Source organism: Ovis canadensis, chromosome X (assembly GCF_042477335.2).
Source record: "Ovis canadensis isolate MfBH-ARS-UI-01 breed Bighorn chromosome X, ARS-UI_OviCan_v2, whole genome shotgun sequence".
Lineage (NCBI taxonomy): Eukaryota > Metazoa > Chordata > Mammalia > Artiodactyla > Bovidae > Ovis > Ovis canadensis.
In genome coordinates, this window is record NC_091727.1 from 55,814,522 (window position 1) to 55,839,308 (window position 24,787).

General features: G+C 43.9%; 1 protein-coding gene across 1 annotated transcript in view; it reads left to right on the forward strand.

Annotated features, from left to right (window-relative positions):
- Positions 1–5,301: 5,301 nt before the first annotated feature.
- SHROOM4 (shroom family member 4) overlaps positions 5,302–24,787 on the forward strand; it is a 261,858-nt gene continuing 242,372 nt past the window's right edge. Inside the window, exon 1 of the mRNA XM_070291693.1 lies at positions 5,302–5,700. Coding sequence (XP_070147794.1) covers positions 5,584–5,700 — 117 coding nt within the window. The 5' untranslated portion in view covers positions 5,302–5,583. The remainder of the gene's footprint in view (positions 5,701–24,787) is intronic.

A 24,787-nucleotide genomic window follows, 5' to 3' on the forward strand; every position in this document is an offset into this window, starting at 1 on the left:
TTGTCAAGAAGGTTCTATACCACTATTGCCACCTGGAAAGTCATAGTAATCAAAACAATAGGATACTAGCATAAAAAACAGACACATAAACCAGTGGAAGAAAATAGAGAGCCCATAGATAAACTCCTGCATAGACTTTCAACCAATATTTGACAAGGGAAATGAGAACATCCAATGGGCAAAGGATAATTTCTTCAACAAATGATATTGGGAAGACTGGATATCCACATGCAAAAGAATGAATCTGTACCCCTACCTTATGCCATTCACAAAAATTAACTCAAAATGGTTTAAAGACTTAAATATAAGACCTGAAATTGTAAAACTAAGAGAAGAAAACATAGGGAAATTTTTCATGATGTTGGTCTTGGCAACAATTTCTTGGACATGACACCAAAAGCATAGGAAGCAGAAGCAAAAATAATTATATGGGACTACATCAAACTAAAAAACTTCTGTACAGAAAGCAAAACAAACAAAAAACCCAACAAATACTGTAGACAAGGTAACCTATAGAATGGGAGGAAATATTTGAAAATCATACATCTGATAAGGAGTTAATATTCAAAATCTATAAGGAAATTATACAACTCAGTAGCAAAGAAGAAAAAGAAAAAAGAAAAAGCAAATAACTAGATTAAAAATGGGTAAAGGATTTTAATTTTTCCAAAGAATATATATAAATGTCCAACAGGTTTATGAAAAGCACAGCTCACTAATCATCAGGGAAATGCAATGCCTTTCACATCACACCTGTTCGAATGGCCATTATTTTTTAAAAATCATATTAACCATTGTTGGCAAGGGGGTTGAAAAATTGGAATCATTGTACATTGTTGGTGGGAATGTAAAACAGTGCAGCCAGCATGGAATACAGTATAGAAGTTCTTCAAAAACTTAAAAATAGAACAACCATGTGATCTAGAAATCCTACAACTGGGTATTTATCCAGAAGAATTTAAATCAGGATCTTGAAGAGATGTTTGCACTCCCAATTTCATTGCATCATTATTCACAAGAGCCAAGAGGTGGAAACACCTAAATGCCCATTGAGCAATGAATGGATAAAGAAGATGTGAGATATATGAATATATATATATATATATATATATATATATATATATACAATGGAATATTATTCAGTCTTTGAAAAGGAAATACTGTCATACTACAACGTGAATAGACATTGACAACTTTGCTAAGTGAAATAGGCTCATCACTAAAGGACAGCTACTTCATGACTCCACTTATATGAAAAATCTAAAACAGTCAGGTTCATAGAATCAGAGTAAAATAGTGGTTGCCGAGGGCTAAGGAGAGGCAGGAATGGATACTACTGTTCAATGGGTCCAAAGTTTCAGTCATGCAAGATGAAAATATTCTAGAAATCTGCTGTACAACATTGTGCATGCAAATGATACTTTACTGTACACTTAAAATTTTGTTTAGAGGGTAGACTTCATCTGTGCTTTTGACACAATAGAAAAAAATCTGATCTTTTACTAGAGCAAGGATTATGAAGCTAGGGTCTATAAGCCTTAGCACGAACTATATACAACATGGGATGATCATGTATAGATTTCTAGGAATTTCTAGAGGAGATCGTGCATAGCTTTCCCTAGACTCTCAAAAGAATCCTTAATTTAGAAAGGAGCTAGAGGCACTGCTTTGAGGAAAGTTGTATTCAAATTGAGCTAAAAAGTAAAAAAGTTCAGAGAATAATTGCTATTTCAATCTCCTTCTTTCCAAAAAGATAAATTGGTCAATAGATTCCTAAAGAAGAAAAGACTATTGTGAGGATTTTTTAAAAAACTTCTCTCTCGTTTCTGCTGAAAGACTTTTGCCCACCTCCCCTGTCTGCTTCTTTTTAGATCCTTTGTGATCCTTCTTGACTTTTAAATACTAGAATTATTTTTAAAATACCATAATCCAAGATTTCATCTTAATCTTCCTTTTCCTATCATTCTATCATTCCTACCATATATCCCTGCATGAGATTATCTACTCCAAATGGCTTCAACCGTAATCCAAGTGTGTTTTATCAATCACTCTTCCTCGCTTGATATGTGGTTTCCTATTTCTACCTGCCTACTGGACTTTCCAGGCTTCCCTGATGGCTCAGCAGTAAAGAATCTACCTACCAATGCAGGAGACATGTGTTCAATTCCTGGGTCACGAAAATCCCCTAGAGAAGGAAATGGCAGCTCACTCCAGTATTCTTGCTTGGGAAATACCATGGACAAAGGAGGTCACAAAAGAGTTGGACGTGACTTAGCGACTAAACAACCAAACAAACTGGACTTTCTATGTTTTTACCCAAAGGCAATTTAATGTATTTTAGAGTGAATTTATTATCTGTCCATTGACTGCATCGCACACAGACACACAGAGAGAAATACACCCCTGGTCTCTTCATTGCTTTATTTTCACATGGTTCATCTCCATCATTAAGGCTTCGTTTGCACATGTTTAACCACTTGCCAGGAAGTAATCCCAGAAATTTTAAAACTGTAGAGGAACTTAAGAAATCAAGTAGCGCAATCTTTTCCATTTATATAGAGAGGCAGTCATCTGCTTAATATCATACAGCAATTTAATGGCAGAACCAGCTTAAAATCCAGGCATCTCACATTCTACCCAGTATCCTTTCCACTACATAATCATGCTCCCACAAACTGGAAAGAATGAGATCCCTGCTACTAGCAGTGATTTTTAAAATATACGTTATTTATTTATTTTTGGTTGCAATGGGTCTTTGTCGCTGTGCACAGGCTTCTCTAGTGGTGAGCAGGGGCTGCTCTTCATTGCAGTGCATGGGCTTCTCATTGTGGTGGCTTCTCTTGTCGTGCAGCATAAGCTGTTAGGTGCATGGGCTTCAGTAGTTGCAGCACCTGGGCTCAGCAGTTGTGGCTCGGGGGCTTAATTGCTCTGCAGCCTCATATGGAATCTTCCCAGACCAGTGATTGAACCAGTGTCCCTGCATTGGCAGGCAGATTCTTATTCACTGTACCACCAGGGAAGTCCTAGCAGTGATTTTTATTAGTAAAGAAGATTATCTGTCCATCTGATGTTCAAAATGGCTACTTATGTGATATTTTTCATCAGGGATTAGATAATTTATATTCTTTTGCTGTAATAATGGAAAGGATAAACTGAAGAGTGCTACAAGACAGTATGGAGTAAGCCTTGCAATGAAGATAGACTGGTTAAAGGCTAGCTCAGTGCTTGCTTTCATAATAATGTTGTGAGGATTTTGACTCTTTCCTTGCCAAAGTGTTTTCATATGTATTATTTCATTTTGGTCTTCAATAGACCTGGGAGGGATAGAGATCAGGACTTATTAGTTGATGTTTACAGATGAATAAAATGAGACTGAAAACAGTTCAGTGATTTGCCTAAGATGACCCATCTAGTTAGTGACAAGGCCAGGGCTCAGATGTGTGTCTCCTGCTTCCTAATCTTCTTTCTTTTAGTCTAGACACATAATTCTAGTAGACCTTGAGTGATAACTACAGACCCTGTGAACTGAAATTTATGGATTTCAATATGCTGAAACATGCTAAGTTCTAATCAAGTGACAATCATGGAGATAGAAGTCTTAAAAAGAAGGGAAAAAAGCTCAGTTGCAAGGTGGAACAGAGCAAATGAGTGTTATGTCATAGGCTGACATGTGATCAAGAATCAACAAACCCAGCTGCCATTTTCTAAAATTTCCTGTTTTCTAGTGGGAGAAATGCAAACCAAAAAAAAAAAAAAAGTGAACTTGATTGAAATGATTTTTGCAGGTCTAAAAATCTTAAAGATTGAAGGTGGTTCCCCATGTGAATCATCTTTAAAGATTATTTTTTTAAATTATTGGAGTATTGTTGATTTACAATGTCATGTTAGTTTCTGCTGTACAGCGAAGTGAATCAGTTATACACATCTAAGGACTTTTCAAAAGCAGGTTATAAATATCAAAAACTGCAGTTTTATTAAAGAAAAGTCAGGTCAGCATCATATAATGAAGACAGTCCAGGAGGCAAAGAAGAAATGATTGGAGGAGGGAGGAGAGCCTGTGAGAGAAATTTCAGTGGCCTGAAGGGGCACACACAGGCTGAAGTGTGTTGAGGAGGCTGTGACAGGTGAGGAAATGCAAGCAAAGAGTGACAACCTTGTCTGCAGAAAGCTGACTGTGGAAGGAAGGGTGTCATGGTGTGTGTTCTTGATGATGAAGAAGAAAGTGCATAAGAAGGCATCAAGAGACTGAACAAGCAAGAACCTTGGAGGGTCCTATGGAGTCACGACTGAGTTGTCAAAACTTTCCTTGCTACTGTGAAGCTCTTTAAAAACTCACTGCCTGAATGTGGCTTCCAAGAAAACGTCTCAGAGAGGGGTGGTAACTGTGTCCAGGTGAAGACTGAGAAATCAGCCCAAGATCTGATAATAAATTCAAATATTGTGGAGACTACTAGTGTGGGTATTTGTTTGTTTGGTCAGTTCTAAAAGCTCGGCTCAGACACTACAGCCTCAAGCATGAACAGATGAGCAGAGATGTTCTGGCCGTTGTCTAAAAGCCAATTCTTACAAAAGGAACAACATTGTTAACTGACCAGCTTATCAATGGATGCTCTTTCCTGTAGGTTTCTTTAGAAGTGAAAACAATACTGCTAGTCATAAAGTTTGCTGATTTCTGGCTTGGTCATCTCAGTGGGGCAAGTGCAAGGCTGTGCCAGAAACTCCAGATGACTGGAATATACACAAGCACAGTGCTACCCATAAACCATAGACGCCAGCGCTGAGCCAGGGTGCGGCTGAGCCTGGGCAGGGGGCATCCTCAAAGTGCTTCTTTATTTAAACTATGCTCCAGGGCAATGTTTCATAATGACCCCACACACCTAGCTCGCACACACAGAGCAGCCTACTCACACAGCCCCACTGTGTTCCCTGGCGTGCTTGCTTGACTTTCCATCCCTCTAGGCAAGATCCACAAATTAGCAGCTTTGTAACCCTCCCAGGACCCGGTTCTCGGGGCCTTCAGAAGAAAAAGGCAGTCAGAGAAATATGAACGCGCTAATCGGGAAACCAGCATTTCAGCCCACTCAGCCACGCGGGCCATCCACACTAACGACTTTCACCTCCCCTGGCCTTGGCTGGCTGGAGGGGCGGGGAACTCGGCAGTAAGGAGGAGGACCAACGCGGGGTGGGGGGGCCGGGTGGGGGGAAAGCTGCTTGAATGAAACAATGTAACAATTGATGTGAAGCCTCGCCTCACTCCCACTCCCCTGTGCTCTTATAGGCGAGGTCCCACTGACTGACCCTCCCCATTGCTCCGTTTTCTTGTCCATTACGCACTATCCCTCCGCCTCTCCTTTTCTTTTCTTTTTTCCTCCTTCTCCTCCCCCCCTCCCCCTCTCTCCAGCTCCGTGTCATTTCCTCCTTGCGCTCGCTCTCTGCCCGAGCGTCTCCAGCCAGGAGAGTAGGCGGAGCAGGGCGGTGAGAGGTGGCGTAGCGCTGGAGGGCGATGGTGGCGGAGCCGCTGGGGGCGGAGGCAACGTAGCCCCCGCAGAAAAGGAGTCCCGCCGCGCCTGAGCCGAGCGGAGGATGGAGAACCGGCCTGGGTCCTTCCAGTACGTCCCTGTGCAGCTGCAAGGGGGGGCGCCCTGGGGCTTCACCCTTAAGGGGGGTCTGGAACATTGCGAACCGCTCACGGTGTCTAAGGTAAGAACTGGCTGCTCTCTCTGAGCAGTGCCCAACTTTGAATGGGCGAGCGGGTGTTCAGGCTGCCGCGGGACGCGGCCCTCAGACCAACTTTGAAACTTGGCTGGAGCTGGGGATGAAAGCCCGCTCCCCCCGTCTCCCCCCACCATGGAGCATTAGCTGCACTGGGGGTCTGGCCACCAGCCCCGGCGCAGACACTCCTTCGGGGTGGCGGGAGCGCGGGATGAGAGTGCGGCCGGTTCGGGGCTAGAGTCCCGCGCGCAGACACCCCCGAGAGGGCTCGAGGGCCGCTTCTGCTCCCCAACGTCTGGCGGCTTGCTCCCCTCCGTTGGAGCTGGAGGAAGTGGTAGCTGTTGGGAGTTGCTCCTTGGAAGTTCCCGCGCCCTTGTGGCACAGCGAGGGGCTGAACGGACAGGCAAGACGGCTTGGCAGCTTTCTTTGCGGTGTCTGCTCCTGGATCGACCGCCGGGCCATCCCGCCTGGGCAGATTACTGGGCGAGGGTCCGGTGTGGGAACGGAGATGAGGCGTCGGTGGCTTTCGTCAGCCTCACTTCCCACGGCCGGACGCGCGCACATCCATTCAGCCGGTGGGGCGTTGCGGCTTGGGCTCGGCCTTTCCCTCCCACCGGAGTCCTGCCCCAGCGCCGGCGAGATTTCCTGCACGTTGAGGAGCGTGGAGGAAACTTTTGCGCCATGGAGCGCAGCTGTGCTGGAGCTGCCGCCGCTGCCGCCAGAGTTTGTTTGTTTTAGGAGGCTGTGGTCTGCTGGAAGCCAAGTTGCAGCTGAGGACAGGGGAGAGGTGCTCTCCCGAGCCTTCCAGAACCCCCCTGAGCAAGCCACCCCCGAGTAGGGGTGAGGGTAGGGGGTGGGGGCCGCCAGGGCTGTAGCTGGGAAGAGAGATTTGCAGGACGACTCACCTTGAGGCACCAGATGGCCGAGGGAGTGAACTTCACGAACTTTATTCTGCTTCTTTTGTTTGTTTTAAGATTGTTTTTGTTTCTCTGAAAAGCCCTTCCCCTTCCAGCCCGCTCAAATTGCAGTTGAGGTGGAAAACGGGAATTTGTGCTGGAGACAGAAAGATGTGGTTTCTCTGCGGGTAACAAATGTCACTTTATTGTTTTGGCTTCTTAACGTAGGTCACATCTCAGGAGGGGGAGGCGAATGCCCCCCGCCACACCTCTGCAGAAACCTGTGCGCTTTTGCCAGGCACCAAATTGCTGGTTAACTTGTTAGTGTAGGGGGTTCTTCAGGCCTTGGGGCCACACTCTTAGCAATCCTGGGGAGTTGTCACGGGGTGTGCCTATCACCTTGAGCTGCCTGAGGTATGCTGAGGCAAAACTTTGAGGAGCTGTCAGGGAAAACTGAAATCTTTAGCTTCTCCAAACATCAATAACCAGCCTAGATCTTCATCCAGCACCCCTTTTCATCATACTAGTCATTTATTTCTAACCAGCCTAAGATGACTTTGTCACCTACTGTCATGTCACCCCTCCCCCCACTCCAGTATTCTCTGGAGGGAGTAATAAGCCTTTTTTTTTTTTTTTTTTTTAATTTGAACAGTCTCAAACAACCCCTTTGAGGAGGGGAATCCTGGCCTTCAGGACTTTCTTCTAATCAAACTCCTGCTCTCCCTCCATTCCACCAAGGTCAGAACAGTCTATGCAGCCCTCCATGGTCTGGCAGTTCCTCCCTTTCTTTTTATCCTGACACCACTTGCAGACTTCCCAGTCTGCCCAGACAACCTGCCTTGGAGAGGTCATTCTCCACCTCTGCCCAGGGCTCACCCATCCTGAAAGGCACCACAGAGAGTGGTTGCTGCTGTGGCCCTGGGTTGTTTTGTGAGCCAGCACAAACATGGCAGGGGGTGTTACTAAGCACAGGGCAGCCAACAATTTGCGGTCTACCTGGGGGATTATTTGAGGGTAGATGAGGCTTTCCTTGGCCAAGCTGTTGAGGAAGTGACTCGTGTGTTGAGAGGCAGGGTGCCTTTTAATGATTCCCTTTCTGCTAAAGGTACGCTTGACCCCTGTTATATATGAAGGCTCATTATTACACATATTTGGTTATGAAGGGGGTAAAATCATTTCTCCCATATATTCCAAATAGCTTGAATCCTTGCAGTAAAAGCCAGCTATATATATAACCTGGTTTGTTGTTGTTGTTTAGTGGCTAAGTTTTGTCTGACTCTTGCACCCCTGTGGACTGTAGCCCCCCAGGCTCCTCTGTCCATGAGATTTCCCAGGCAAGAATACTGAAGTGGGTTGCCATTTCCTTCTCCAGGAGATCTTCCTGACCTAGGGATCAAACCCATGTCTCCTGCATTGGCAGGTGGATTCTTTTCACTGAGCCACCAGGGAAGCCTATATAACCTGGTTGTGTGTTAGTCACTCAGTCGTGTCTGATTCTCTGCGACCCTATGGACTGTAGCCCACCAGGCTCCTCTGTCCATGGGATTCTCCAGGCAAGAATACTGGAGTGGTTTGCCATTTTCTTCTCCAGGGGATCTTCCCAATCCAGGGATCACATTACAGGCAAATTATTTACACTGTGAGCCACCAGGGAAGCCCATATAACCTGCTGCTGCTAAGTCCCTTCAGTTGTGTCCGACTCTGTGTGACCCCATAGACGGCAGCCCACCAGGCTCCCCCATCCCTGGCATTCTCCAGGCAAGAACACTGGAGTGGGTTGCCATTTCATATAACCCGGTTAGCCCTATATTTAAAGGGGCCATGGCAGTTTTGTAAAGTGAAGTGGTTACCTGTATATTTTTTTCTTGCCTACATAGTATGTGGCATGGTTCATTAATCCCCTTTTAATTTTTCTCCCTTTATGCTTCAGAACGATACAGCTTTCTTCTTGGAAATAGCCTCAGTCTCACCTGTTGGTGGGGGTGGGATAGAAGGGTATAAAAAGAGAAGTGTATTGGCAGACTGAAAACTTGGGTTCTAATCCTTGCTCTGCCATTCACTAGCACCAGGATCCTGGGTACTTCACTTGCCCTCCCTGGGTTTAGATGTCTCCATGTCTACTGTGAGGTTCAAGTCTTTAAATAAGACTGTGATAGTCTAGTAGCCAGTCTTTTCTGCTGTGCTAGCTTTAACCCTTTTCGTCCTAGAAGGGTTTCTGACTGAGGAAGATGACACTTTGTTCTATTTGCACACAGTGTTACTGTTTTATAGTGTATTTCCACATCTCTTTTTTTTTCATTAGCCTTCTACAGCCACCAGGTGAGGCAGTCAAGGAAGGTTGTGGAGAAACTGATGGGAAAACTGAGGCTGTGATGCATTGACTGGCATGCATAGGTATGTCATATGGTGAGTCAGTGGTAGGCTCCAAATCTATCATATTTTCTACTACTTGGAGAATTTCTTTGTTAAAAATTATTATTTTTATTGAAGTACAGTTGATCTGGGGCTTCACAGGTGGTGCTAGTGGTAAAGAATCCTCCTGCAATGCAGGAGATACAACAGACGTGGGTTTGATCCTTGGGTCGGGAAGATTCCCTGGAGTAAGAAATGGCAACCCACTCCAGTATTCTTGCCTGGGAAATCCCATGGTCAGAGGAGCCTGGCAGACTACAGTCCATGGGGTCTCAAAGAGTCAGACACGACTGAACACTCTGCTGTAGTATAGCGTAGTTGATTTACAATTTTGTGTTAGTTTCAGGTATATAGCATAGTGATTCTTTTTTTTTTTTTAGGCTATATTCCATTATAGATTATTACAAGATAATGAGCATAATTCCCTGTGCTATATAGTACATCCTTGTAGCTTATCTATTTTATGTATAGTAGTTTGTATCTGTTAATCTCATACTCCTAATTTGCCCCCACCTCCCTATCCACTTTGGTAACCATAAATTTGTTTTCTATGTCTGTCAGTTTGTTTCTGTTTTGTATATAGATTCATTTGTATTATTTTTTAGATTCCACATATATGTGATATACAGTATTTGTTTTTGACTATTTCACTAAGCATAATACTCTAGGTCCATGCATGTAGCTGCAAATGGTAATCTATCATTCTTTTTTTTATGGCTGAGTAGCATTGCACACACACATACACCACATCTTTATCCATTTACCTGTTGATGGAAACTTGGGTTGCTTCCATATCTTGGCTATTGTAAATAGTGGTGCTATGAACACTGGTGTGTGTGTATCATTTCGAATTAATTTTTGTTTTTTCCAGCTGTATACCCAGGATTGAAGTTGCTGGGTTATATGGTAGTTCTATTTTTAGTTTTTAAAGCATCCTCTATGCTGTTTTCCATAGTGGCTACACAGATTTACATTCTCACCAACAGGGTACAAGGGTTCCCTTTTCTCCACACCTTCTACTTGGAGAGTTTCTTGATTTTTCTGGTGGTACTGCAGTTTGTAAAGAGACATGGGTCAATACCACTGAGGAGGGTATTCAGTCTTGGCAGCGTCTCACCCCATTGACCCTTTGCATGCCAGCCTGTGGTTCCACAGTAGGTGAGGACTGGGTTGCAGACACTCCCTGGTGGAGTCTAGGCTCGGGAAATAGGAGAGGGCTGTTTTGGTCACTCTAAACCACTTATGATGATCTCCGGTCAGGCAGATACAGAGGTAAGGTACCAGAACCATGGTGAGAAATATTGGAGAACCTCCTTCGGTGTCATGGGAAAAAACCCAAAGGAAATTTGTATCTGGTATGGCATATATGCTTGGAGATAGCTTGGGTAACAGGTGGAGACATCTTGGGAGTGGAGGTGTTTGAGGAAATGTGATTAGTGGGAAAAGAGTGCATAGAGTGTTGAAAGTGTTGTAAAGTGTTCCCAATTGTTATGGGGGAACATTTGGATCAGGAAATGATCAAGTTGAGGAAGTTATCAATTTCTATATGCTCCAGTGATACCCCTGAAGGAGGGAATTCACCTGTCAAAGTTGTGGAGACTGATATAGTCTTAACTTCTCTTCACTTCTTTTAACAGTTAAGTGACAAGAAATGTTTAAAAAAAGACAAACAGCAACCCCTCCCCCAAACAACTATTATTATTGATTATCCTGGGCATTAAGGAGTGGTTTGTGATTTCCTCATACATTGTGGTGTTTCCAAAGAAACATGACCCACTAGAGAATTGGGCCCATGCCTTTGGTTAGCATCTTATACTATTAATACCTTATTGACCCAGGGAGCCTGTCTGAAAGAAGTGGAGATTCTCTTCTAATGAGATTTGACTATTTGGGCTGTTTGCTACCTAGGGCTCTCCCTCTAACCCCTCTACAGTGTAGACAGTCATCCATGAATTAGGCTCCCTGCGCTGGAAAAGATTGACTTTGGGGGATGGTGACAGTTTTCAAGGTTCTGGTGCCAGTGATTATGCATCAAATAGGGCCTCTCAGAGGTCTCAGAGATTCAAACTGTATTCCCCTGTGGTGTGTGTATGTGAAAGAGAGAGAGAGAGAATTACTAAGCTGTATTGTAAGATTCCTATACTCATTTTGAGTTCTTGGAAATGTGCCCTGAGGTTGGCTGATGGTGGAGATCAGTGGGGGATGTAGGAAAAGGAGGAGGAGGAGATGTGGGGAGGAGGACAAGACATGGCAGAAACAGACTCATCCTATGTATCTGCCATTTTCCTGGTCCATTTTTGTGACAGTCTCTATCTGGCACAGTAATGGAAGTGGCCACTACTTACTTACTGCTCTGAAACAAAGTAGGGTCAGGTGGGGCAGTAGCCTGAAGTAAAAAGAAGTTTCACCTCCTCCACTTAGTGTGCACTGATGTTGCTGTATTATTTTATCCTCTTTGGACCCAAGATTTCTATATGCCACATGGGGGTAGCCATACCTGCGCCATCTTTATTAGCACAGATGATGTGAGAATAAATTGAGTAAACTTTAATACTGTGTGGCATCCTTAGCCTAGGAAGAGGGCAGGGCATGCTCTTTAAGTTTTAAGTCTCTCCTTCATCCCCACTGAAGCACACAAAGCGGCAGCTGAGATTTCAAGAGGATGTGGATCAAGTCAGATTGAGGCCTGGCAGTAGATTTGGCTGTGACTTTGAGTTCTTTTGGGGTGCACAGGTAGTGTTATGTGAGAAGTGATAGTTCTGTGAAACCTTCTTAGTTATGTTGCAGGCCAGGACCACCCCCAGACCAGGGCTTGGCATTCACAAAGGGACCTTCGTGAGGTCTGCTTCTTTGGGAGCTTAGTACACCCTGGTTACGTAGATGAATCCCTTCCTCATCTCTGCTTCTAAACTCAACAAAGATGTCTACTGCCTCAGCTCCCCAACTGCTCCTCTCTCTCAGAAAGTAGGCTTTTGGGTATATGGGGTAGGAATTCATCCAAAGGAAAACAAATCAGGTTGGTGAGAAGTAGTAACGTAAAGAAAGTGGGTGATGTGTCTGCTAACCTTTGGCTGAGCTTTGGCTACACACTGCTTTGGGGCCTGCTGGGCTGTTATAATACAACTGGTAACCTATTGTGATCCACACGTGTGCTCCCTGAAGTGAAAAAAAAGGCCAAGCCTGTTAGAGGCTTTTCCTTCTCTAAAACCTCAGACAGAGAAAATTCAGCTCCAGCTGGAAGACACTTGAACATTGTCCTTTAAACAGAATTCAAATGATTTTGCCTCTTGCTCTCTCCCATCTCCTCCCGGGACTTGTTTTTAAGAGAAAAGAGAAACTCAGATTTGAAGTTGGTGTTTATGGAATGATTATCTAGAGGGAACATCACAGTTTTTATAGTTAGGCTCCTTCAGAACCAGAGGGCAAAAAGATGCTGACCTGTCTGAGAAAAGTTAATGAAGAACAGCAGAGATTAAGTCAAGGGCTACCCTCACTAGCCACACACCCTCCTGCATCCCCACCAAAGGGCAGACTAAACTCAGGCCTGCTAACTGAATACTGTTCTTTGAGGTGGCTGGAATCACAGATTCTCAAAGTGAGGAGGGTTTTGTGGAAGTCACCTGGTCTTAATTGATCCATGAGTCTCCTATGCAGTATCCCTGAGCTTGTTCTCCTCTGGTCGTGGGGGAGCTCATTTCCTTCTTAGCCAGTCCTGTTCAGTGTTAAAAAAAAAAAAAAAAGTTTTGACTGTAGACAGCTTTTTCTCCTGTTGGGCTGCAATCATTCTCCATCTGCCTACTCTCTGTGGGTTCTAGTTTTGCCTTCTGGGACCACAAGGAGCAAGTTCTCTGACTTAGGACAACCTTTGGGAGGTCTGAAGACAAAGACTGTCCCTTTGTCTCAGTTTTCTAGGCTAAAGAGCCTTAGCTCTTTTAGCTGTTCTCTATGGGATCTGAGATCCAGCCTCCTGCTCCCACTCTGGATACACTCCAGCCTGGCCATATTCCTCTTGAGTTAGGGAGCCGACAGCTGAATGCAGTTAAGTGAGAAGCGTCTGACCGAAGTTGAGTAGGACCATTCTTTAAAACAACTGAAGACTACTTTGGTTCTTTCTGGCATCCATGCCATATGAAGACCCCGTATCAAGCAAAGTGTTTTAGTGGAAGTATCTATGCTGCTGCTAAGTGACACCTGTCCAAGGCCTCTCCATAGGAACCTACATAGGGACAACTACGTAAGAGATTTGGGAGGGGCACATCTTTCACTATGCATTTAGAATTGGCCCTAGCCCTGTCCCTAGTCCAGCCTTGGAAAAAGCGTTCTAAGGGAGATGATAGAGAAGGCATAAGCCCTGACTTCCAGGAGCATATATGTTTCTACAAAGAGTTACAGCCAAGGAATTTGTATAATAGAAGAAGGAAGTGGTATTTGGTAAAAAATCAGACCTCCAGAACATCAGATTGTTTGATCTTTAACCAGTTGCTGGCTTTGAATTGGTAGGGATAACCTCTATGAACTTAATTTTCCCCTTGTGGAACAAATAGGTGTGTTTGAGATTGAAGATGCTGACCGTACATGACATACAAGAAGCCTCCAATTTACAGAAACCTTGGGTAGAAATTTAGACACGGCAGTCTCTAACTCTGTTAGGTTTTTATTTCTGCGCACATTGTCATTGGCACTGGTTGCAAATCTCCTATTGTTGCTGCTATTCCTCTGTTCGGAGGTCTTCTGTCTGTACCTGGAATACCCATGGGAGTCACTCCTGCTGGAGGTCTTGCATCCACAGTCTCGTTGCTGCCCCTTCTCCATGTCCTCACATCTACCAGATTGTCACCTGAGTTGAGCAAATGTCTTTTCTTGGTACTAAACTCCTGATGGGGGAGTGTATTGAAATGGAGCTTAATCCTCATTATCACTGAAGGATGAGAGGCCTGGAGAAGAGAGTTAAAGTCTAGGAAACATGTCCCTCTAACACAGTTATTGATAGTTGTCATGTGCAAAACAGTTCTGGAGAGGGCTCTTTGGTCCATAGTATATCCCTGATGAAATCACAGAACCTAACCACTATTTTTATAATATTCTATCTACAGGGAACTGCATTCAAATCTCCAAATAAGCTTGCTTATTTAAAATTTTAGTCTGTCTACAGGGAACTGCATTCAGAATTTCAGATAAGCTTGTTTATTTACAAAGGTAATCTTGGAAAACAATCTGGAAGTCAGGGATAACAAGTGCTTTAGGTATTTCTGTTACCCACCTAAGTGGTTTTGGGGTTTCTACTACTCTCACTGCCCAGGTGCTCATAGCCTTGGTGCTGGGGCCAGGATTTGTGTGTACATACAGTGTTTGCATTGTTAAATCTCTCTGAAACTGAACTTCACAGGTTTACCTGAGTTATCTTGTAATCAGCAAGTGACCCTTTTTTATTAGTTATGTGGGTACCTAGATCACTTTCACTGTTTCTGTGGGGGCAGTACTTTGTTTCCTGATGCTTCCCTGAAATACCTGCTTTAGACAGACTTCAACTAAGTCATTAATGAAAAAGTTGAGGTATTATATTTCCCTGCTAAAGATTGTGCTCTAAGAACTGGGAATGGGATAGGTGTTTGTCTCTTCACACCCCTTCACTCCATCTAGTATAAACAGGCCAAATGGAAAGATTGTCTTAGGCATTAGTTTTCCAAGGGATGATTTGTTCTTCCTCACATCACACTGGCATGTTTGCTTGGGCACATAGCCATCCTGGCTGGGCACCAAAATTGCAAAGATCAAGATGAGTTGGTTTCTCAGAGACTTAACTGCCCCCACCCCCGCAAGCCCCACTTTGACTTCATCTCTACTCCCTCCTCTTTCAGTGAAAGTCCATGACTGTGCCATGCCACGGAACGAACACTGCTTGGTAGCAACAGAGACACATTTTCCATGCATCTAGGCTACTCTTCTTTCATGTCTGGTCTTCGGTTTGCAGTCTCCACCCTCCAGTACCAAGCTGCTTGAGGCCTACATTTGGGACTGTCTCACTCAAGTGCCACTACTTCTTTGTTCATTCATTGGCTTCCCTGCCCACTGTCCAAAACCCAGCTTGTTTTCTTTTTTTCTTTTTTGATCACAGTGGGCCCTTCTAGTCTTCTGTACCAGCTCTGTCCCTCTTGGCTCAGCCATGCATCTGGTGTGTGTGGGGGGAGGGGAGAGAAGTTCAGCATTAAGGCTGATAAAGTTTGACAACACTCAGCAAATTGGTAGCTGGGTCGGGGGAACTTTTCTCACACTGTGTCTCTCTGTCCTGTTTCAGTGGAGGATCGGACCTCTGTTCCATTCCTGATACTCTCTTATCAACTCGCCGAGTAATCTTGGCATGTTACTTCACCTCTTTGTACTCTCCTGTTTCTTCTCAGCCTCTCTGCGGGGCAAGCTTCTGCCTTACTAAAGGGATGCTATGGGCTCCAGGATCTTCTCTCAGAGTTTAGGCTGTGGAGGTGTAAAGGCTGACTGACATTAGGCAGTTCACCCAGGGCTTTGCTTTCCTCTATGCTCCTACTTCCTATCTTTCCACAAATGGCTGTTTCCTGGTATGTTCTCAGGGACGACATGCCTCATGGTCTGTTAACTTTCACTCAAGTCTTTTAATGTTACATCTGTGAGGAATGCAGGAGGTGGGACTAATTTGACAGGATCAACGGTTAAGCCCAGTGATGGACAGACCCTTTGTGGTGTCTTCTGGCCTCCACTTTAATGCCACTCAGCAGATTCCCAGCTGTATGGTCTTCTCTCTTCCTGAGCCCCTGGCAGGGAAGTTTTGAATGGTTCTCCTATACTGCCTTTCATGGTCCATCAGAAATTGATTTTTCTTTGGGGGGAGGAGGTTGGGGGTAAGATGAGATAAAGCTGGGAGGAAAGCTGGTTCAACTAGTTATTCTGGAAAGGTGTTAGAGTCTCATGGCTTCTGCCCCATCTTTGCTTATGAGAGGATGACAAGCTAAAGCCTTGTCTTTGTTGGGCTGCCTTGTTGCTTTCCATTTGTATGTATATGTGTGTGTATTTAATGTAAGTGAAAGCTCCTCTACAAACTTCTGTAGGTAGGCTGTTCTTGGTGTCATCTTATCTGACTGAGAGGGTGACTGATGACATTTTAGAGCCTCAGAGGTGACTATCAGGTCTTGACTTGCATGTTCTTTGAAGGACTTGACTAAGAGTTTGGAGCTCTGTGTTAATTAGAAATTGTAATCAGGGAGTAGCAAGGCAACAGGCAGAAAGTGGACCTGGATACACTACTTGTGTGCTTGTGCCTCATTGGATGGAGGTAATGCTATTTGGTTGTATCTCAGCAACCTCTTGAAACAAAATGGGCAATCCAGGCCTAGATATTGTAGGATAGGAGATGTAGTAGACCTGCTGTGTGGTAAATACTGCTGCTTTTAGGAGTTTTACATATATTCTTATCTAATTTTACAGTAACTCTTTGAGGTAGATATTGATCTCCCCATTGTGCAGATGAGGGGACTGAGGCTCTGGAGAAATTAAGTGATAGACTCCACATAGAAAAACTGACCTTCAAATTGACTTCTGTCTGACTCCACATCCCAAGCTATTTACATAAGTGAAAGAAAGAGAAGAAGAACTAGATAAGAGTATGATGGGGGAAGCTGGGAAAAGAGAGAAAGAAAAATTAAAGAAATGTAATCTGCCACAAAAACTGGTAATGTTACCGATACATGCCCCTCAGGGGTCAGGGTCAAAGGAAAGGTACTGTTATATTTTGTTCTAAATCTCAAATCAGAGTAAGAAGTATAAGCTTGGATTCAGAAGACCTGAAGTTCAGTCTTCAATTTGCTATTAAATATCTGTGCCTCACTGGGCCTGTCATTTTCCTTTCTGTGGCTCCATTTCCTCACCTGCAAAATAAAATAATAAAATTCACACTTTTTTTCCAGTAGGGAGGGAGATTGAGTTTATCCTTTATCTCATATAAATACTAGATGTGTATGCGATTTAAGGAGAAAGGCAAAGCATTCCACAGATGTCCCTTATTAAACAGAAATTTTCTTAAGGGAATTCTGAACTTAAACAATGAAGTGTATGAAGTTACCAAATCTTTGGAAGTTGTATGAAATTGCAGGACATCTTTAATGCGATGTTTGCTGCTGGCAGACATTGGAATACCAGACATGATTTCTGGCTAATGTTTGAAGAGACAGCAATTTGAAAGGTGATGCTAAGCCTTGTTTGGCTCCTACCAAAGAGCTCTCAATTAAGCCTCCAATCAATCAATCAGTCCGCCAGTCAACACGTATTTGTTGAGTACTTTGTAAAGTGCTAGAGAATAAGAGAGATAGTCACCATGGAAGACCTGTTCCATGGAAATGACTGTTTTGTTGAAGACAGACATTACTGCAAGCCTAGGGAACAAAAACCTTACTTTAAGTGGTGAAACCATGGGCTAGGTTCTAAGAGCAGCATTTTCAAAAACTTTATTGAAGTATAGTTGATTTATGATGTGTTAATTTCTACTGTACAGCAAAGTGATTCAGTTGTATGTATATATACATTCTTTTCATATTCTTTTCCATTATGGTTTATCACAGGATATTGATTATAGTTCCCTGTGCTATATAGTAGACGCTTGTTGTTTATCCATTCTGCATATAATAGCTTGCATCTGCTAACCCCAACTTCTCATTTCATCTGTTCCCCACCCACCTGCCCCTTGGCAACCACAAGTCTGTTCTCTATGTCTGTAGGTAAGAGCAACTTTTGTTCAGTGAGAAGAGATTTCATTGTAGGTTGATGTGGTTGGGAGCTTTGTGGAAAAAGGAAGAATTGAAGCTAGCGCTTGAGGGCTATATAGGATTTCGGTAGGCTGGGGAGAAAGAAAGGCATTCATTCTAGTTAGTACAAGTGCTGCATGTTCTAAGGACACAGACAAGTGACAGGCCAGTTGGTTCACCCTGCAGTAAACTGACAGTATGAGCTCCTCAAGATCTGGGCATGTGTGGTTTGTTCATTTATTCACTTGATAAAGCATCGCTACAAACAAAGCTAGTGGAGGTGATGGAATTCCAGTGGAGCTATTTCAAATCCTGAGAGATGATGCTGTCAAAGTGCTGAACTCAGTATGCCAGCAAATTTGGAAAACTCAGCAGTGGCCACAGGACTGGAAAAGGTCCGTTTTCATTCCAATCCCAAAGAAAGGCAATGCCAAAGAATGCTCAAGCTACCGCACAATTGCACTCATCTCACATGCTAGTAAAGTAATGCTCAAAATTCTCCAAGCCAGGTTTCAGCAGTACATGAACCGTGAACTTCCAGATGTTCAAGCTGATTTTAGAAAAGGCAGAGGAACCAGAGATCAAATTGCCAACATCCGCTGGATCATGGAAAAAGCAAGAGAGTTCTAGAAAAACATCTATTTCTGCTTTATTGACTATGCCAAAGCCTTTGACTGTGTGGACCACAAAAAAACTGTGGAAAATTCTGAAAGAGATGGGAATACCAGACCACCTGACCTGCCTCTTGAGAAATCTGTATGCAGGTCAGGAAGCAACAGTTAGAACTGGACATGGAACAACAGACTGGTTCCCAATAGGAAAAGGAGTACGTCAAGGCTGTATATTGTCACCCTGCTTATTTAACTTATATGCAGAGTACATCATGAGAAATACTGGGCTGGAAGAAACACAAGCTGAAATCAAGATTGCCGGGAGAAATCAATAACCTCAGACATACAGATGACATCACTCTTATGGCAGAAAGTGAAGAGGAACTAAAAAGCCTCATGATGAAAGTGAATGAGGAGAGTGAAAAAGTTCCCTTAAAGCTCAACATTCAGAAAACAAAGATCATGGCATCCGGTCCCATCACTTCATTGGAGATAGATAGGGAAACAGTGGAAACAGTGTCAGACTTTATTTTGGGGGGCTTCAACATCACTGCAGTTGGTGATTGCAGTCATGAAATTAAAAGACGCTTACTCCTTGGAAGAAAAGTTATGACCAACCTAGATAGCATATTCAAAAGCAGAGACGTTACTTTGCCGACTAAGGTCCGTCTAGTCAAGGCTATGGTTTTTCCAGTAGTCATGTATGGATGTGAGAGCTGGACTGTGAAGAAAGCTGAGCACTGAAGAATTGATGCTTTTGAACTGTGGTGTTGGAGAAGACTCTTGAGAGTCCCTTGGACTGCAAGGAGATCCAACCAGTCTATCCCAAAGGAGATCAGTCCCTTGGAGGGACTGATGCTGAAGGTGAAACTCCAATACTTTGGCCACCTCATGCAAAGAGTTGACTCATTGGAAAAGATCCTGATGCTGGGAGGGATTGAGGGCAGGAGGAGAAGGGGACGACAGAGGATGAGATGGCTGGATGGCATCACCGACTCGATGGACATGAGTTTGAGTGAACTCTGGGTTTTGGTGATGGACAGGGAGGCCTGGAGTGCTGTGATTCATGGGGTCGCAAAGAGTCGGACACGACTGAGCGACTGAACTGAATTGAATTCATGCATTAAATTTACTGAGTGCCTGTTCTAGGAGCTGAGCTATTCTTCCTATGGCCTGTGAAACCAGCACAGAGCCCCATAAATGTCATTTTTATTTGTTTTCTATTAATATTTTCATAGTACATATCTTGAGCGAGGCACTGGTTTTCTATCTTAATACATATTAGCTCCTTTATTAACCCCGTTTTTACAGATGAGGAAACTGAGGCACAGAGAGGTTAAGTAACTTGCACACTGCTTGTATGGCTGGAAAAGTGGATCAGTGGAGATATGCTTGATTGTTATTGAGTAATGAGATATAAAGGTGAATGGATTTGAATCAGTTATTCTGAAGCACCCAGAACATCAGGCTGTGGGGTGGACTCAGATTGGAAGTACATACCCATTTTGTTGTTCTTTTGGAAGATTACTGTTAATGTGTTAAAGCACCTAACACAGTATCACACCCATATATGTGCTTCCACGAGGAGCTTCCCTGGTGGCTCAGAGATTAAAGCGTCTACCTCCAATGTGGGAGATCCAGGTTTGATCACTGGGTTAGGAAGATCCCCTGGAGAAGGAAATGGCAATCCACTCCTCTACTCTTGCCTGGAGAATCCCATGGATGGGGGGGCCTGGTAGGCTACAGTCTGCAGGGTCGCAAAGAGTTGGGCACAGTTGAGTGACTTCACTTTACTTCCGACTCTTTGCAACCCTGTGGACTGTAACCTGCCAGGCTCCTCCGTCCATGGGATTCTCCAGGCAAGAATATTGGGGTGGGTTACCATTTCCTTCTCCAGGGGATCTTCCCGACCCAGGGATTGAACCCAGGTCTCCCACCTTGCAAGCAGATGCTTTAACCTCTGAGCCACTAGGGAAGCCCACAACACAGTACCACAGCCATATATGTGCTTCCACGAGGAAAGACCTACACTGAATAACTGGAGGGGGCATTTTAAAGGAATCAGTCATCTTGGCAACATGTTGACTGTTGTTAATACATTAGCAAGTTGCCAGAGATAGTGGTAATATATAACATTGGAATCTGAAAAAATGAGGGAGAAGCAGGAGTTGAGATGAATCCAATACTTCAAATCTAAAAGGCTCTTGGTGGTGATGGAGATTGGGAGGGCTAACTGGGTTTAGTTTGGTTTTGGATCTTCTGAGACCTTAGGATTATCGAGGTAAGGTGTTCCATAGGCAGTTCAGGAAAAATAAAAGTTTATTTAAGGCCGCTGGTCAGTTAAAACAACAAATTATTGTTTCAGGAACATAATGATTAACACAGATGATTTACTAATCTGCTGATTGTTGTGGAAATGAGTGAATTGCCAGACAATCTCATGCCCCAATAGACCTTGGAACAGGCCAGCATTGTTATTTAATGGGCTTTTCTGGTTATAGTTTGGTCTTGCTATCTCCTCTAATCTGCAGGCTGCCTAGTCACCTGAGGTATTACTGGCTGCAGTTCGTTCTGCCTAACCGAGTGTTTTCAAGTGATGGGGAAGTCCAACAACTGAACAAATAAAAAAGAGAAGAAACTCAAAATACGAAAATTCAGACATGAAGCTGGAAGTGTTAAAAAGTTCGAGGCTGTTAAAAAACATCAGTTGTCTTGCCAACTTGTTTAAGGATTGTTTTCTGTATATGAAAAGTAAAATGTGTGGGCTTGATAAGGCAAACCTCATTGGAGTTTCAAGTCTGGATTGCATTTTTGATGTCAGTAGTTTTATGCTCTCTACATAGTGGAGTATTATTAATCTGTGAATATCATTGTTCATATTTCTGCAGTAGCAAGGGTTCTTAAAATGTGATTTTTGAAAAAACATGATTAAACTTGCAAGTATGATTTGTTTTCAGTGGTGTCTTCACTGTACTTTCATCCTGAGTTTTACATTAAAATAAAAAGGAGATAGGGATTTATTTCACAAATTCATTACCGCAAATCTGGCTAGAAAACATCACTCTATTATTAAGAGACTTTTACATATTTGGAGTGATTATCTAACCCAATGCCCTGTATACTTACAGAAAATTCTCAGGAAAGGTTAACTTTGTGTACAGGTGGGTGTGCCAAGTCCCTCACCTACCTCCATTCTTCTTAGATTTGCTTTCTATAACTGTAATTTTTTGTGTGCTTTTCTGTGTGATGAAAAACTGAAATTCAGAATGTTGTAAAGATGCTTATGCCATGGAACTTGGTCTCTTCACTGTCCTTTTCTCCCTCCTTGTAGACAAAACTCATTTCATGGTAAAAATCTAATGGGTACATGGGTTCCTTTACCTAGCTCTTCTCTCTGGCCAGGTGAAATAGCTTGTAATATATATTTGAAACTGATTTGAATATCTAACTGCTGGGGGTATTTTTGTGACTACCCAAGTGCTCTGGCTTTTACAAGAACCAGCTTGCCAGTTTCTCTCTGCTGTATGAGGTCTGGTGAGAGGATGATACTTTCCCTCTCTGGATGTAAAGGGTTAAATATGTAATTTTCATGTTTTCCCGTGCCTTTGGCTGGAGAAATGCACAGTGTTCTGAAACCTGCCCAGGCCCTGCACATACTGTATCTGCTTAAAGAAGGCTTTGGCTCTTAGCCCTTCTCAGCTGCATTAGGGTTCAGGTTTCATCCTTCTCCCCTTCCAGCCACTAATAAAAGCCAAAAGAATTAAGGATCAGGGAGAGTTAATTCCCACTGCTAAGACCCAGGTGGGGCCCTTCTGCCTCCCATCCCATCTTCTAGGTTAGAGCTCTAATTTAGGGCTGAGCTCTAGTCTAAGCCTGTATGTGACAGCGATCTGGAACAGGCCTCAGAAAAGCACTTGACGGTCAGGTTCTGCCTTGTGCTGGCATCTCTCTCTCTCCCTCTCTCTCTCTCTCTCTCTGCCCCCACCCGCCCCGTCCCTCTCTCTCTCTCCCCCTCTCCCCACTCCCTTTCTCCCATCTCCCTCTTTCCCCATGCAGCAACTCTACTGGGATGTTAGAAAAAATGAGGGGCCAAGCCAACCAATGCTATTACAGAGATGGAAATGATGTATCATTGTTCTTTTGTTCTAAACTAGGAGTTTGGGATGAAGCTTCTACTTTTTTTTTTTTTTAAGTCCCTGACCCAACCTCAGTACAACATTAGGAATCTCATTCAGAATAAGAAATGTCATTGATATCTCACCCAACTTAAAAGAGATGCATAGTAATGAGCTCTAAAATAGTGAGCTCAGTCAGAGAGGGCAACTTTGAAGGAGGATCTTGTAAGAACTGGGATAGGCAGGAAGAAGCTTCCTTCTGGAACAACCACACTATTGTAGTTGCCTCCTCAATGCTTTCCCACCCTTTGATCACCTCCTCCCAGTTAAAATTATTTACTGTTTTCCTATTACCTCCAAAATAGAGCCCAAACTACTTTAGCTTGATGTAGGGACTATTGTCCACTGGGCTCAAGTTCTACTTTCTAGCACTCCTTCCAGGACACAGATTTTCAGGCAGAGTGATTTCCTTTCCACCCTCCCACCCCCAACACAGCCAGGAAGTTCTGGCCTCCACATTTCCCATCCTGATGTTCCTTGAGTGACTTACTGGCCACTCAGAAGACCTACTCCCCTCCCCTCCCTTGCGGGCCTAACCTTCAAGCCCTACTCAAGGGCATCATTTCAGTCTGCTTTTGGTGGGGGAAGTCTCTCCCTTTTTGAAATCCTGGACCTCTGATTTTCTAGTAGAAGTCTTTGACTGCCCTGTGTCCAGTTTGCTAGACTCAAATCTTCTAGAGGACAGTAGCTATATCCCCTGTATCTTTCCTGTTCTTAGCACAGAGCAAGGTAGACTGTCCATAATGATTTGCTGAAAGAGTCAAGTAAAACTTTTGTACTAAATAACTGGTTATGTCCCCCTTTCTTCTCCTCATTCCAAATGAGACAGAGGGAATGATTTGAAGAGCTGGATATACTAGCTGAGTTTTCCAGTCTCTCTGTGTCACCTAGTAACTGGGGTGAGCCTTGGATCACACACACACACACACATGAACTCAGGACAGAGGGAACAAATTGAAGGAAACAGTGGTACATGTGAACATGGAGAGGGATCCCAGACACAGCCCTAGATGAGAAGGGAGAGGGCAGCAGTGGAGGCTAGGGCCATCTAACTGCTTGTCCAAGACCTGCCTGCAGTTGGGTTTGCTATGGTTGGGTTTCTTGCCACTGCAGCTCGTGTGCGTGAACTGTGTTCCTGGGCTCGCCTGTGGGAGCGGCCTGCTGGCTGATGATTACAGCATTCCCTTGCTGTTGGGAAACGTTGCTGCGAGACTCTTAAAACAGCAGCCACCCCTCTTGTTGCTATGTGTTCAGGGAGGGTCGACTGTGAGTCTTTGGCCTGACTCAAGTGTTTCATTGCTTCAACTGAAAGGAGATAACTTTATGTGAACCTACTCTGTGTGTGTTTGTGTGTGTGTATTTTCACTTTTGCTTAGGCAAGCCCTAACGCGTTCTGTCTGACTAGCCTTGGATATGAGTCACCGTCTGGTATTTATACCCAGTGCCTTTTCTCACTGTTTTATTCAAAGCTGAGAATGCTGAAAAGAGCCAGAAGGAACCTTCTCCATCCTCCTTCCTAATGGGGTCTCATCTAATTGGCAGCTGTTTCTGTGGAAGTCAATTAGGTTACGTTAAGACACTAAAGGAAACACATTGAAGCTCACACTGGCACTACTGTGACAGTTTAAAATACACTGTGGGGGCTTCTCTTAATTTGGTCCTGCCCAGATTATAGCTGGAGAGTTTGGTCTCTGGAGCAAAGTTTAGGAACAGGCCTCCAAAGGGACCCCCTCAGGGAAATGTTTGTCCCTATCAGGATCACATAGTAAGTTTGCAAGAAGTACAAGAATCTGAGAAAGTCTTAGAGGAGGTACTTCAGTCTTTGCAGGCATTGGTGGGAAAAACAGATTGTTAGCATGCTCCTCACTGCCTTTCCTATGAAGGTTCTTCCAAAGTTGACAGTTTTGTCTTCGGAGCGTGCTCCTAGAGTGTGGGAATGGTAACCCTATCAGGGGCACTGTTGTTATCAAAAGGACAGAGCCTCAGAGAGGAAGGACATGACTTCTAGCATGGTTATTTGGAGGCCAGGCAGCCAGTAAATCATTTGAGAATGAATTAAAAGTTCAAAGGGCAGGCGGGAATGCTTTGGGTGACCTCATAGGTGCTTGAAAAATCAAAGGGATAGCTGGTGTGCTTTTATTTTTTGAGGGCTGGTTCGAAGGAGCAAGGGAATAGAAGTACACAGTAGGAAATTGGCTTTCTGTTTTCATGTG